Here is a 17075-nt window from a genome sequence, read left to right as displayed (position 1 = left end):
TACGCTGTATGTATGTACACTGTATGTATGTAAACTGTATGTATGTACACTGTATGTATGTATGTATGCTGTATGTATGTACGCTGTATGTATGTACGCTGTATGTATGTACGCTGTATGTATGTATACTGTATGTATGTACGCTGTATGTATGTACACTGTATGTATGTACACTGTATGTATGTACACTGTATGTATGTACGCTGTATGTATGTACGCTGTATGTATGTACACTGTATGTATGTACACTGTATGTATGTATGTACGCTGTATGTATGTATGTACGCTGTATGTATGTACGCTGTATGTATGTACGCTGTATGTATGTACACTGTATGTATGTATGTACACTGTATGTATGTACGCTGTATGTATGTATGTACGCTGTATGTATGTATGTACGCTGTATGTATGTACGCTGTATGTATGTACACTGTACGTATGTATGTACACTGTATGTATGTACGCTGTATGTATGTATGTACGCTGTATGTATGTACGCTGTATGTATGTACACTGTATGTATGTATGTACACTGTATGTATGTATGTACGCTGTATGTATGTACACTGTATGTATGTACGCTGTATGTATGTACACTGTATGTATGTACGCTGTATGTATGTACGCTGTATGTATGTATGTACGCTGTATGTATGTATGTACGCTGTATGTATGTACGCTGTATGTATGTACGCTGTATGTATGTACGCTGTATGTATGTATGTACGCTGTATGTATGTATGTACGCTGTATGTATGTAAACTGTATGTATGTACACTGTATGTATGTATGTACGCTGTATGTATGTATGTACGCTGTATGTATGTACGCTGTATGTATGTACGCTGTATGTATGTACACTGTATGTATGTACGCTGTATGTATGTACACTGTATGTATGTACACTGTATGTATGTACACTGTATGTATGTATGTACGCTGTATGTATGTACGCTGTATGTATGTACACTGTATGTATGTATGTACGCTGTATGTATGTACGCTGTATGTATGTATGTACGCTGTATGTATGTACGCTGTATGTATGTACGCTGTATGTATGTAAACTGTATGTATGTACACTGTATGTATGTATGTACGCTGTATGTATGTATGTACGCTGTATGTATGTACGCTGTATGTATGTACACTGTATGTATGTACGCTGTATGTATGTACACTGTATGTATGTACACTGTATGTATGTACACTGTATGTATGTACGCTGTATGTATGTACGCTGTATGTATGTACACTGTATGTATGTATGTACACTGTATGTATGTACGCTGTATGTATGTATGTACGCTGTATGTACGCTGTATGTATGTACGCTGTATGTATGTACACTGTATGTATGTATGTACACTGTATGTATGTACGCTGTATGTATGTATGTACGCTGTATGTATGTACGCTGTATGTATGTACACTGTATGTATGTATGTACACTGTATGTATGTATGTACGCTGTATGTATGTATGTACGCTGTATGTATGTACGCTGTATGTATGTACGCTGTATGTATGTACGCTGTATGTATGTACACTGTATGTATGTACGCTGTATGTATGTACACTGTATGTATGTACGCTGTATGTATGTACACTGTATGTATGTACGCTGTATGTATGTACGCTGTATGTATGTACGCTGTATGTATGTACACTGTATGTATGTACGCTGTATGTATGTACACTGTATGTACAGTGCCTTGCGAAAGTATTCGGCCCCCTTGAACTTTGCGACTGTTTGCCACATTTCAGGCTTCAAACATAAAGATATAAAACTGTATTTTTTTTGTGAAGAATCAACAACAAGTGGGACACAATCATGAAGTGGAAAGACATTTATTGGATATTTCAAAAAATTTTAACAAATCAAAAACTGAAAAATTGGCCGTGCAAAATTATTCAGCCCCCTTAAGTTAATACTTTGTACTTTGTGTTCTGTGTCTCTCCTCTTCTGTACAACATCTGCTGTGGTGAACAGGTGTTGCAGAGCTCCAGCTCCCCAGGCACCGCTCTGCTGTCTGATGGCCCAGCAGGGGAACACCTACAGAGGCTTTTATTGGTTGTCTTCCACCCCCTTCCCCTTCTCCCTACTACTACTCTCTCTCTCTCTCTTGCACTTTCCCCTCTTTCTGTCTTTCTTTCTCTTACCTACTCCTTACCCCTTCTTGTTTTCCCACCTTTCTTTATTTCTCTCTCTCTTTCCCTTCCCTGTCTCTCCTTCTGCTCTCCTCTCTGGTGGTCACAGTGACCTGTGGATGGAGAAATGCTGTAGAGGCATGTCAAGGTTTCAAGGTCTTGGAAGGGGGAATATCCCAGGGTTTAGGAGGGGTCTGATGAGTGACAGGTACAGGTGAATGAGGGCCGTGGTGGTGGGCTGGGTCATGATTGTGTCAATGACCCCCTAACACACACGCACATGCGCACACACGCACACTGACACACACACCCACCACCTCCTTGGCTCCAACAGAGCTATACTTGTTAGGGGTTTAAGGATTAGAGGTCAAACACAGCTTTAGAGAAGGGGGAGCGAGAGAAGCAACCTCACACACTTGCATCACTGTACTGATATCACCACTATGTACTACCAATACCATACTAGCTTTCCTACGGCCTATGCTGTTCATTTGACAGATTCGTTCTGTTTTCTGTTTTTATTCAATGCATTGATCCAATTTGTGCTTACAAGGTCTAAAACGCTGTAGTCTTTGTTTATCCGTAATGACCTGTTCAGTAACCCCCTCTCTCTAGTTATCCCAGTCAGTAATCCTGCAGTATAACAGTAATGTAGGCTCAGGACACTTATACAAGGCTGCTGGATCTCTCTCTGTTCTCACTAACTGGCATTGCATCAGCTGGAGTTTGAATGTTTGTGTTTTCTATTCTAGGGAACACATTCCTCCACACAACCTTTCACCCCTGCTGGGAGTCAAGAGATCCTGGAAAAATAAACAAATCAATAAACGACTTGAAGAAAGTCTGGCCTCCTGGGCCAAAGGGTTTCTCTCTCTCTCTCTCTCTCTCTCTCTCTCTCTCTCTCTCTCTCTCTCTCTCTCTCTCTCTCTCTCTCTCTCTTATTTCTCTCTCTCTCTCTCTCTCTCTCTCTCTCTCTCTCTCTCTCTCTCTCTCTCTCTCTCTCTCTCTCTCTCTCTCTCTCTCTCTCTCTCTCTCTCTCTCTCTCTCTCCTGTTGATAGCATTTGCCCCAAAGGAACACATTTGTTTATTTAAAAGAAATATTTGGACATTCATTATCTTCGTCCAATGTTTAAAAAAACAGTGTCGCATAGTTCACACAGTATCTCTTCTAGAGCTGTGTATGTGCATACTAAGACAGTTCACTCTCTTCTAGAGCTGTGTATGTGCATACTAAGACAGTTCACACAGTATCTCTTCTAGAGCTGTGTATGTACATATTAAGACAGTTCACACAGTATATATTCTAGAGCTGTGTATGTACATAATAAGACAGTTCACACAGTATATATTCTAGAGCTGTGTATGTACATACTAAGACAGTTCACTCTCTTCTAGAGCTGTGTATGTACATACTAAGACAGTTCACTCTCTTCTAGAGCTGTGTATGTACATACTAAGACAGTTCACTCTCTTCTAGAGCTGTGTATGTACATACTAAGACAGTCCACTCTCTTCTAGAGCTGTGTATGTACATACTAAGACAGTTCACTCTCTTCTAGAGCTGTGTATGTACATACTAAGACAGTTCACTCTCTTCTAGAGCTGTGTATGTACATACTAAGACAGTTCACTCTCTTCTAGAGCTGTGTATGTGCATACTAAGACAGTTCACTCTCTTCTAGAGCTGTGTATGTACATACTAAGACAGGTCACTCCTCTCTCAACCCCAGTGCTGACTGCCCATCTGGGATGTAACCTTTGACCTAATGGTTGGTGTACTTCCTGTGTCACCTTCCTGCACTGGCGCGTACAGACTGACTTCCTGCCTGGCAGGATGTGGAGGTGGCAGCAGGGCAGGCAAGCAGTCACATACGCACACACACACACACACACACACACACACACACACACACACACACACACACACACACACACACACACACACACACACACACACACACACACACACACACACACACACACACACACACACACACACACACACACACACACACACACACACACACACACACACACACACACACACACACACACACAGAGAGAGAGAGAGAGACAGTCACACTGGATAGAATGGAAAACAGAGGGATAGGGAGAGAACACTCTCTAACGTTATCTCTCCATCTCTCCTGCTCACTCTCTCTCCCTCACTATTTTTGGATACATTTTTCATACCTTTCTCTTTATATATCCTCTCTGCTTCCTCACTCTTATCATTTCTCCCTCTTGTATTTTTCTGTCTCTGTTTCCTTCTCTTACTCCTACTGATCATCTCTCTTTCTTTTAAGTGTCATCTCAGTCTCCTCCCTCTCTCTTCTTAGTAAATGGAAGGTGTGCCTGTTTGAATCGCTCCCATTATTTTATTTTATTTCTTACTGTCTCCCTTTCTCTCTCTCTCTCTCTCTCTCTCTCTCTCTCTCTCTCTCTCTCTCTCTCTCTCTCTCTCTCTCTCTCTCTCTCTCTCTCTCTCTCTCTCTCTCTCTCTCCCTTGCTCTCTCTCTCTCTCTTTCCCTCTCTCTCTCTCTCTCTCTCTCTCTCTCTCTCTCTCTCTCTCTCTCTCTCTCTCTCTCTCTCTCTCTCTCTCCCTCTCTCCCTCTCTCCCTCTCTCTCCCTCTCTCTCCCCCTCTCTCTGCTCCTCTCTCTCTCTCTCCCTCTCTCTCCCCCTCTATCTCTCTCTTTCTCTCCCCCCCCCACCCCCTCTCTCTCTCTCTCTCTCTCTCTCTCTCTCTCTCTCTCTCTCTCTGTCTTTCTCTCTCTCTCTCCCTCTCTCTTCTCTCCTCTCTCCCTCTCTCTCTCTGTCTATCTCTCTCTCTCTCTCTCTCCCTCTCTCTCTCTCCCTCTCTCTCCCACTCTCTCTCTCTGTGTTACAGATGGGATACAGAAGGTAGTCCAGCAGTTCACTAGACAGTGTCACCAGACCACAGTGGCATACCTCCACCCCTGCCCCTTAACCCTCATAAAGATATTTTATAGCCTCATACAGAAAGATGGGCTGTATATCCACACTGTACATTTCACCAGTGGTGGAAAAAGTACCCAATTGTCATACTTGAGTAAAAGTAAAGATACCTTAATAGAAAATGTGAAAATCACCCAGTAAAACATTGCTTGAGTAAAAGTCTAAAAGTATTTGGTTTCAAATATAGTTAAGTATCAAAAGTAAAAGTTTAAATCATTTTACATTCTTTGCAATTTTCTTGTTTTCTTTATTTGCGGATAGCCAGGGGCTCACTCCAACACTCAGACATAATTTACAAACAAAGCATTTGTGTTTCGTGAGTCCCCCAGATTAGAGGCAGTAGGGATGGCCAGGGATGTTCTCTGTTTCGTGAGTCCCCCAGATTAGAGGGAGTAGAGATGACCAGGGATGTTCTCTGTTTTGTGAGTCCCCCAGATTAGAGGGAGTAGGGATGACCAGGGATGTTCTCTGTTTCGTGAGTCCCCCAGATTAGAGGCAGTAGGGATGACCAGGGATGTTCTCTTGAGAAGTGGGTAAATTGGACCATTTTCTTGTCCTGCTAAGCATTTGAAATATAATGAGTACTTTTGGGTGTCAGGAAAATGCATGGAGTAAAAAGTATATAATTTTCTTTAGGAATGTAGTGAAGTAAAAGTAAAAGTAATTTAAAAATATAAATAGTAAAGTAAAGTACAGATACCCGAAATAACTACTTAAGTAGTACTTTAAAGTATTTTTAATTAACTGCTTTACACCACTGCATTTCACCTAAACACAGTAGATGAGATTACTGTTCTTCAAGGGAGGACGGAAGCATGAGTTTAAAAGTATGCCATAGTCTGTATATATACACAGTAGAGACACAGTTATCATCAAGTCCTAATAGACATACTATACAGCCAGATGCTATGCAGTGACAGTTATGCTGTATCCCAAGCCAAGCCTGCAGAGCTGAAATCCTATCTGTCTTCATATAAACCCAGGCCTGAGAGTGGCCACCAGGCGTCCATGTTTGCTCAGGCAAAGGGGAGTGAAGGTGTTTATGTCTTCCCCATGTCCCCTCCTGGCTCTGAACACATGCAGGTTGTGCCTGGAACACAGCTCCCATCAGCCCCATCACACGGGCCTGTTTCCATAGCACCTGTGGCTCCCAACCCGTGGTTCTAGGTCAGGGACGCCTGCTATACCACACAGGAGAGATGAGAGGGAGAGTATGCATGAACGCACGCACACACACTTGAACACTGTGCATTTTTCTCACTCAAACAATTACATTTCCACTGGGAACAGAACATAGGACCTAATGCTTTTAGAAACATGTCTCTCCATATACAGTGGGGCAAAAAAGTATTTAGTCAGCCACCAATTGTGCAAGTTCTCCCACTTAAAAAGATGAGAGAGGCCTTTCATCATGGGTACACATCAACTATGACAGACAAAATGAGAAATAAAATCCAGAAAATCACATTGTAGAAATTTTAATGAATTTATTAGCAAATTATGGTGGAAAATAAGTATTTGGTCACCTACAAACAAGCAAGATTTCTGGCTCTCACAGACCTGTAACTTCTTCTTTAAGAGGCTCCTCTGTCCTCCACTCGTTACCTGTATTAATGGCACCTGTTTGAACTTGTTATCAGTATAAAAGACACCTGTCCACAACCTCAAACAGTCACACTCCAAACTCCACTATGGCCAAGACCAAAGAGCTGGGACCAAAGTAACAAAGCCTACCATCAGTAACACATTACGCCGCCAGGGACTCAAATCCTGCAGTGCCAGACGTGTCCCCCTGCTTAAGCCAGTACATGTCCAGGCCCGTCTGAAGTTTGCTAGAGAGCATTTGGATGATCCAGAAGAAGATTGGAAGAATGTCATATGGTCAGATGAAACCAAAATATAACTTTTTGGTAAAAACTAAACTCGTCGTGTTTGGAGGACAAAGAATGCTGAGTTGCATGCAAAGAACACCCTCTCTCCCTCCCTCCCTCTCTCTCTCTCTCTCTTTCTCTCTATCTCTTTCTCAGACTGACACATCCAGTTCCCATGAGTCTGTCTGGTGAAGCAGGGAGTCTTGGGGTGGAACAGAAGAGTAATGCCTCTATGTGGACGCAGAAACAGTGTACAGCATACACACATACGGTATCAAATAACACACTTCATACTGTACACACACATCTCCATCTGGATATGACTCTCACACCCATATGCACTATACAATGGCCCAATAGTTGTACTCACACACATACTCATAGTAATACAGTGTGTATATAAAGTGTGGTACATATACACAGCTCTCAATATACGTGAACACACACACGTCCAGATTTGATGTGTGTCTTCTGTTTTGTGAATGAAGAAGAGAGGATTTTTCACCCGAATGTCCAGTTGGTAAATCTCGTCCAGTTAAATACAGTAAATCAACTACAGTCAGTCCTACAGTATTTACTGGTCTGGTTTTATCTGCTATGTAAATCTTACTGAGCCCTCACTGAGGTCTCATTAAATCACAGAATACTCAGGCCTGGCCAGGAAAAATCTTTTGCTTTCAGCAAACGAACGCACACACACACACACACACACACACACACACACACACACACACACACACACACACACACACACACACACACACACACACACACACACACACACACACACACACACACACACACGCACACGCACACAAACACACACAAACGCACGCACACGCACACAAACACACAACACACACACACACACACACACACACACACACACACACACACACACACACACACACACACACACACACACACACACACACACACACACACACACACACACAGGGAAGCAGACATAGAACAAGATATGTCTTTAATACCTCTGAGCTGCAGAGACAAGCAGGGCATTGTGTGTGTGCTGTCGGCAGCGAGCGTGTTCAGACCCTGGCCAGGTAACATCCACACTGACCCAGACAGTGATGACGGGATGCTAGGCGTCAGTGTATGTGTGTGTCTATCTATAGGAATGGATCGGCATGTGTGGAGATCTATGCCGCTGTGTGATAGGGGGTCAGAGTTTGTTTGTGTGTGTTTCTAAGTGTGTGTGTGAGATGGAGATAGGGAGAGAGTATTCAAGATTCTGCAGACATATTCAAAGCTGACACATAATACAAACACACACGCACGCACGCACGCACACACACACACACACACACACACACACACACACACACACACACACACACACACACACACACACACACACACACACACACACACACACACACACACACACACACACACACACACACACACACACACACACACACACACACACACTCCCCCTCACACAGCTCTCACTGGACGGACGTGTTCAACAGAAGAATTTTATTCAAACCTCCATCTCCCCTCATCCCCTTATCGCCCAGTTCCGTCTACCCTCCTTCGCCCTCCCTGCCCTCCTGCCCCACCACACCCTGCTTCTCCAGTGAAAGCCAGACTTTTCAGATAGCCAGCCTAGCAGGCTAGCAGGGAGGATATTTCCATAGCAAACAGTGTACAGTATAATAGTATGGCTAGAGAGTAGAATAGAGTACACCCAGGAGACCTGAACAGAGAAAGCTCGTTTCACACATCACTTTCAATCACCCACATACACATTCAGGTATGTAGTTATATGCACGCATGCGCACACACAATTTCTCATACACACTCATAACACAAAGATATGCATGAACCCCACAGCGTTTTGGCAATCACCCCAGATGATTACAGTCTAGCATAGTTTAGCTGCAGTGTCTGTGTGTGCTGTGTAAACGTCACAGCCATGGGCAGGGCGTGTGTTGTGGTTTCCATAATGTCTGGACCTGAAAGGGGTCATTTCCTATAAGAGGAGAAGGAGGTGTAGTTCTCAAGCTTTGACACTTGGGGGTGATGTGGCAGACAGTTTTCGGCAGGTTGGCATTTACAGTGTCATCAAATCAAATCAAATGTTATTGGTCACATACACATATTTAGCAGATGTTATTGCGAGGTAGCGAAATGCTTGTGTTCCTAGCACCAACAGCGCAGTAGTATCTAACAATTCACAACAATACACACAAATCTAAAAGTAAAAGAATGGAATTAAGAAATATATAAATATTAGCACGAGCAATGTCAGAGTGGCATTGACTAGAATACAGTAGAATTCAGAAAGTATTGACACCCCTTGACTTTTTTCACATTTTGTTGTGTTACAGCCTGAATTTAAAATGTATTAAATTGAGATTTTGTGTCACTTGCCTCCACATAATATCCCATAATGTTAAAGTGGAATTATGTTTTCATTTCTTTTTACAAATTATAAAAAAATTGAGAAGCTGAAATGTTTTGAGTCATTAAGTATCCAACCCCTTTATGGCCTAAATAAGTTCAGGGGTAAAAATGTGTGTACCAAGTCACATAATACAGTAAGTTGCAAAGTTGCAATAATAGTGGTTAACAAATATCTGTAAGGTCCCTAGTCGAGCAGTGAATTTAAAACACAGATTCAGCCACAAAGAGGTTTTCCAATGCCTCATTAAGAAGGGCACCTATTGGTAGATGGGTCAACAACAACAAAAAGAAGACATTGAATACCCCTTTGAGCATGGTGAAATTATTGCTATCAATACACCCAATCATTACAAAGATACAAGCGTCCCTCTTAACTCAGTTGCCGGAGAGGAAAGAAACCGCTCAGGAGTTTCATCATGAGGCCAAAGCGGACTTTAAAACAGTTACAGAGTTTAATGGCTGTGATAGGAGAAAACTGTGGATGGATCAACAACATTGTATTTACTCAACAACACTAACATAATTGACAGAGTGAAAAGATGGAAGGCTGTACAGAATAAAAATATTCCAAAACATACATCCAGTTTGCAACAAGGCACTAAAGTAAATACTGCAAAAAATGTGGCAAAGCAATTCAGTTTTTATCCTGAATACAAAGTGTTAAGTTTGGGGCAAATCCAATACAACTCATTACTCGTCAAGCATAGTGGTGGCTGCATCACGTAATGGGTATGCTTGTAATCAGGACTAGGGAGTTTTTCATGATAAAAAATAATAAGAATGCCACTAAGCACAGGGAATATCCTAGAGGAAAACTTGGTTCAGTCTGCTCTCCATGAGACACTGGGAGGTGAATTCACCTTTCAGCAGGACAATAATAAGGCTAAATATACACTAGAGGTGTTCCTGAGTGGCCTGGTTAGTGTTTTGACTTACATCAGCTTGAAAATCTATGGCAAGACTTGAAAATGGCTGTCTAGCAATGATCAACAACTAACTTGACAGGGCTTGAAGAATAAAGTGAAGATATTGTGCAAAGCTCTTAGAGACTTACCCAGAAAGACTCACAGCAGTAATCACTGCCAAAGGTGATTCTAACATGCATTGACATAGGGGTGTGAATACTTATGTAAATGTTCATGTATTGTGGAATACGTCAAGGGGTATGAATACTTTCTGAAGGCACTGTATTGTCATGAATCTTGCCCTGGACCCATCTTTGAGGAGTGGTCACTAGATTACACAGCCACAAAGTCATAAAATCTGACCTTGAACCTAACCTTAACCCTAACCTTAACCACACTGCTAACTTTAATGCCTAACCCTAACCTTAAATTAGGACCAAAAAGTACATTTTTGTTTTCATACATTTTTACAATATAGCCAATTTTGACTTTCCAGCTGGCCCATCTAGCAGAAATCACTTAGTTCTGCCTCCAGGGCAAGATTAATGACAATAAATATCCACCTGCTAGTTTTTGAGGGAATGACAAGAAGCGAATGAATGAGTTAGTGAAAAACAAATTGAATATTTGAATGAATTAACAAATGACTGAATGCATGTATAAATGAGATTGAGTGGTACTGGATAACAGGGTTGGGTTCAATTCCATTTCAATACCAGTCAATTCAGAAAGTGAAAAAACCCTCATTGAAAAGCATTGAAGAGAATTTGAATTTTAGTGTGCTTCCTGAATTGACTGGAATTAAGATGGAATTGACCCCCAACCCTGTTGGATAGAGTGAGTGAATGAATACATGAATGAAATAACTAATAAATGAATAACGAATCAATGAATGTGTGTTAAAAGATGATGATGTCATTCTGCCGTGTCTCTCTGGGAGCTTCCTAACAGATAGCAGAAAGGGAGATGAACACTCACAGTTAACGAATCATGTCACAGCTCCGTGAGAGAATGTTGAGTTAGAACGGACTCCTCCTGTTCTACATATTCCCACCTGTCTTCTCAGGGTCTGTGGTAGGGAAAACACACATACACCTTTCCTCGTGGTTCATTTGTGGCGTGTTTAATTTCAATGTGCATAATTGATTGACAGTCATTACTGTGTACACACACAAACACACACACTTTTCCTCGTGGGAAGGCTTCAGCAGGGAAGCAAACGACTTCAAAACCACAGAGCCTCTGTTCACTGACACAACTCTTTTGCCATGTTGGAGGGAAGTGAGCGGAACAGGTAGTCATGTCTGTGGGACAGGGAGGCAGTCACAGAGGAGCTGGGGTGTCATTCCGACCAGTTGGTTGCCAGTTTGGAGGGAAGCAAGCAGAACCCTGGAGGGAGATGTCTTCCAAATGACTGGGAGACAGCCAGTCACTCAGAGAGATGCACTGTGGTGTGATTATTAATATCTGGTTGGGTTGCCAGGTTGGAGAAGATTTAGCAGAACAGGAAGTCAGAAAGAGAGACGATCTGGTGTGTCAGAGTAAGAGCTGGATGTGTTGCCATGTTGGAGAAGATGGAGCCAAACAGGAAGTCAGAAAGAGAGAATATCTGGTGTGTCAGAGTAAGAGCTGGATGTGTTGCCATGTTGGAGAAGATGGAGCAGAACGGGAAGTCAGAAAGAGAGAATATCTGGTGTGTCAGAGTAAGAGCTGGATGTGTTGCCATGTTGGAGAAGCTGGAGCAGAACAGGGAGGCAGACAAAGAGAGAAGCACAGTGGTGTCATTAAGATTAATGGAGAAGGGAAGCAGCCTCAGGGTGGCTCTTAAAGAGATGAGGGGATGATAGGACTGTGACTGCTTACAGGAGCACAATGTAGGCTAGTTACAGACACACAGCTGGATTGACTGTCGTTACTGTTTATGTGTGTTATTGTTATTATGCTACACTGGTGTGAGTTTGAGTTAACTGGTTTGCACTGGGGAGTCCGAAGGTGTGTGTGTGTGTGTGTGTGTGTGTGTGTGTGTGTGTGTGTGTGTGTGTGTGTGTGTGTGTGTGTGTGTGTGTGTGTGTGTGTGTGTGTGTGTGTGTGTGTGTGTGTGTGTGTGTGTGTGTGTGTGTGTGTGTGTGTGTGTGTGTGAGAGAAAGAGCTCTGTGTGTGTGTTTGTGTGTTTGTATGTGTGTGTGTGTGTGTGTGTGTGTGTGTGTGTGTGTGTGTGTGTGTGTGTGTGTGTGTGTGTGTGTGCGTGCGTGCGTGATTGTTTTTATCTCTGTGAATGTGAATTAGTCCTGCACATTGCTGAGATCTGAAGGGGCTTGTCTGACACCAGACTGTGTGGTCCCTGTCAAGGTCTTCCATCCCATGCAGTATAGAGGGGGGCTAGGCGGAACTTAATCCCCAAAACAGGTGTGGCTAGTGGGGCTGCACCCCACAGCCGTCCCCTGAGGATCCAGGACAAGTGGGAACTGTACAACACAGATAGCAGCCATAGACAAAATACAAGAGCCATTCTGTTTGAGCTGCACCACTTAATCCCGCAATGAAAGAGACATTCGGGCGAATTGGAAGAAGCAAACATATTTGAGATAAATGTTTTCAAGATTTTGACTGCCTGTGGTTATTATAATGATTCTGTTTTAAGAACAGATACATATTATGTTTCAATGTGTCATGCATCTTGCACAGCTCTCACAAATGCTTGAACAATGGCACACATTGTTCACCTCGGGATCCTGCTGCCTTACAAGTCTTTTCTTTCTCTTGTAAATTCTTCTGGCTGTTTATTATGGCGATACAACCTATTGTAATTAAATGAATAGTTTGTAACATTTAGCATAAAGTGTATATTTACATGGCAGCTATTACATGGGAAGTCGTGCAATGCAATATGTAGCCTGGTTTCTGGCGTGTGTAATTTCAATGTGCGTAAAATATTTCCATATATCAATAATGGCGTCTATGCATTACGTGTGAAAATGTTATCAGGGGTATATCAGTTTAAAACCAATACCTACTCTAATTATAAGCTAGGGCTATTCTAATCACACTGGATCTGAACATCAATAGGCCTACACAGTATTGCTTGATAAGGTATGATTACGTTGAACTTTTTCTTCAACAGATACGTCATTTGGATAAAAATAATGAGACCCTCTTTTATCAGTTAGGTCTGCTGAGAATGTTTGAATATGGGGGAGCAGCGGCGAGCGTATCTGAAAACTGATCCAGTGAATTGGAGATGGCGCTGTGTACAGTGTGAGCGAGTTAACAGCCAAAGTTTTCAGAGCGCAGGAAAGTTCGTAGGAGAGGTGACCCGTGATTCTAACAAGAGTTTTCTTCTCACATTACCATCGGGTTCGCTGTCCTATACTGCGGACTGGAGACACTGCGTTTCTGCTCAATGTTTCATGGACGGTTTGAATAGATTATCTCTAACGGAATACTTGAGAGCCAGGAATTTAGCCTACGGTTCGCTGCCTGTTCTGTAGTGCTGCTGTTTCAATGGGCTATCCGCTATCTATTCACGGTGAGTAGGCTGAACGCGATACGCTGTCTTGTTGCATAGCCTACTTTTGTAAAGAAGGTATGAGTTTTTTAGAATGAATTGCGCTTTTGGTATTATGTCATGTAGTCTGGGGTGTTTTTAGAACTATGAATGACCCCCGTGACAAGGATTTAATACCGATATCTCGGAAACACCGATTCATGGCTGCAATAATGCCCGGGGACGAGAGCCCATCGCATGGCAACACTTCCAGGGCTGATCGGAATGGGATAGGATTGGTTCACTGTTTTATTTGTGGAAGCGGCGTTTCGCCCGGAAAAGAATTGAGATTACAAGTGAAATATCCGAAAGAGAATGGTCCGTTTTTCCCGTTTTTACAAAACCAGGAGCCAGCGCCGGGGGCATGTGAAGTCAGCCCGGATGGACATGCTATGGTGTGCGCCGTGTGCCACTGTTTTCTGGGGGAGCAGTGGAACTCATTCGAGCGGACTAGGACACCAATAGAGAAGCGTATGTACTGGCTGAAGAGGCCGTACCAGTGCGACTCTCGGCGTATACCACAGGAGTGGAACATCTCCTATGACCTGGAGAGGAGAATCAGTGTCAGCAGCCAGAATTACGACGGGAACGAGTCAGATTTCTCCTCTTTCTCGGAAAACGAGAACATGTCAGACCAAGAACTGGATTTAGTAGACCGCGCCGGTGTGAGCAAGGAGAAGTACAAAACCTCTGCCAACAGCAGCAAAACTCCCAGAGACGGTAGCAGGAAGAACAACAACAGTGTTATCAGTGTTAAAAACAGCCCTGACTCTCAACGGGCTATCCGCTATCCGGTTGGTGTCTACCAGGCACAGGACTCGCCGAAATCGGATAGTGCCATGCCGTCCAGGCGCGGTGCTAAAATTATGAATCATGTCTCTCAATCATCAGTATGTCTGTCCCAAGAGATTGTGTCCCAGAGATACTATGACAGCTCTCACGTCGACACACCTGTGCAGGACAACGGGATCATTATGCGCAACAGGCAGTGGCTAGCAGAGGGGAATGTCAGACACGCTGACCTGCGCCCTCTCCAACGCGCTGCTGACAGCAGCTGTAGCTTAACCAGGCATCCCTCCCTCATATTCCAACAGAAAGGAGAGGATCTCGCTGACGCTGCCGACGGGCTATCAACCATTGGCACCACTGTCACCTCTAGGCGCGACGCAGCAGCACCTAGAGAAAGTATTCCGGGTAGGTTTACAGCCTCTGACAACTCTGACGACGACCATGAGATCAATATTACCAGTGACGACGACCGCGAGGTGTTTGAAGCAGCTGGCAGCAGCAGAGAGAGGGTATTGGCCCTGCTGAGACCACCCAGGGACGCTGCTGGGAGGGTCATTGCCATGCCCCAGAGTGGTGCCAGTGGTGGTGCCAACAGGAGTACCAGTCCTGAGGAGTGTGTGTGTTACATCTGTGGCAGCGGGATGTGGCAGGGCGGGAGGTTCCGTGTGTCTGTGCAGAAGCAGGAGAGGGCAGCCAGCGAGCCCTTCTTCCCCTTCCTGTGGTTACACAGCCCTCCCCCTGGCGCCATGCCCCTCACCCCGGGGGGCACCACCCTGGTCTGTGCCAGCTGCCACACCTCCCTCATGCAGCAGTGGCAGGGCTTCCAGCTGGCTGACGTGCCCGTTCTCCAGCGCCTCTACGTGGTCCCCCTCAACCAGGGCTCCTCCACCCCTGCACCAGCCTCGGGCCACCCTCCCTACCTCACTCCCCAGGAAAGGCACCCCTCAGAGCCCCCGGACCGCCTACCTAAGTCTCAGGCTTCCTGTGAGGCCTGTTTCCTCTGTGGCCAGGAGTGTGGGCGGGATGTGAGGGTGGCATATGCACGGGCCGGCGTGGGCAAAGCCCGCGGTGCCATGTATTTCCCCTTCATCAACCTGCTGCCGTGCCCGCCTGGTGCCCAGGGAGTGAGGAACGGCCGGGTGCACTGCTGTCCTCCATGCTACACCATCCTGGAGGAGATCTGGGGGGCGTACCGCCTCAGCCTCAGTGAGGACCTCATCACCTCTGTCACATCCTTCCTGGGGAGGTACCACGCAGCGCTGGCCACAGGGGGAGCCGGACTGGCCCATTCCCAAAAGGGGGTGTCCTCCTCTTCCTCTGGCCATGGTGGGTCTGTATCAGTGTGTTACCTGTGTGGGACAGAGCTAGGGGTCGGGGGAGAGTTCCAACTCCATGTCAACCCTCCCGGGCGCTGTGGAGAGAGAGAGCCCTTCTTTCCCTTCCTCACCATCCACCCTCCCGCTCCCCGCGCCAAACCTGCCGACGCCACCGGCCTGGTGTCAGCCTGTGCCCTCTGCTATCACGACCTGCATGCCCAGTGGGCTCAACATGAGAGCCAGGGTTCTGCCACCTCCAGCTCTACAGCCCCAGGCCCAGCCTCCTCCACCCCCCAGCCGGCCAGCTCTCCCTGGGCCAGACAGTACAGCTGCGAGGCCTTTGTGTGCTTCTTCTGCAGACAGGAGCAGAGGCGTCAGGGGGGGCTGTGTGCGGTCACAGTGGCCAGGCTGCCTGTGTTCCTGTACGCCCCACGCGGGCGCCGCACCCTTCTCGTGGATGATGGGAGGAAGCTGGTGATTGGCTCGTGTGTTGAATGTAAGTCCATGGTGCTGGCAGGACAGAGCATGCAGCAGGAGAGAGACAGGGACAGGGAGGGACAGGGAGACGGGAGGACAGAGTCACCTCCCCCTACATCACGCCCCAGACACAAGGTAAGACACAGGTTTCGGTCTTTTCACTTCAGTTTGTATGCGGTCCGCAGCACCATGCTTCTCGGCTGAGCCACAGGGGTTTCCAGGAAGTGTGCAGATGTTTGATGCTCAAAGTTGACTATTGTGGGTGTGTTGTATATTTTAGTGGTGTAGTATGCATCCTTTTCAGTAGATTGTGTGCTTGTTCATGTCTGTTAGCTATTGGTTTGTGTAACCTAACTTGATGTTTGTGGATTATTTCAGTGGTTTAAGTGCGCCCGTGCCTGTCTGTGTGTAGGTGGATTATTTCAGTGGTTTAAGTGCTCCCGTGCCTGTCTGTGTGTGTAGGTGGATTATTTCAGTGTTTTAAGTGCGCCCGTGCCTGTCTGTGTGTCGGTGGATTATTTCAGTGGTTTAAGTGCGCCCGTGCCTGTCTGTGTGTCGGTGGATTATTTCAGTGGTTTAAGTGCTCCCGTGCCTGTCTGTGTGTAGGTGGA

The 17075-nt window shown here is 45.1% G+C and overlaps 1 protein-coding gene across 1 annotated transcript in view; it reads left to right on the top strand.

Annotated features, from left to right (window-relative positions):
- Positions 1 to 13624: 13624 nt before the first annotated feature.
- Positions 13625 to 17075, top strand: part of gse1b (Gse1 coiled-coil protein b) — a 476683-nt gene continuing 473232 nt past the window's right edge. The window contains exon 1 of the mRNA XM_052462428.1: positions 13625 to 16599. Coding sequence (XP_052318388.1) covers positions 13990 to 16599 — 2610 coding nt within the window. The 5' untranslated portion in view covers positions 13625 to 13989. The remainder of the gene's footprint in view (positions 16600 to 17075) is intronic.

Source organism: Oncorhynchus keta, chromosome 14, assembly GCF_023373465.1.
Source record: "Oncorhynchus keta strain PuntledgeMale-10-30-2019 chromosome 14, Oket_V2, whole genome shotgun sequence".
In the NCBI taxonomy this organism is placed as follows: domain Eukaryota; kingdom Metazoa; phylum Chordata; class Actinopteri; order Salmoniformes; family Salmonidae; genus Oncorhynchus; species Oncorhynchus keta.
This window is presented reverse-complemented; position numbering and strand designations above follow the sequence as displayed.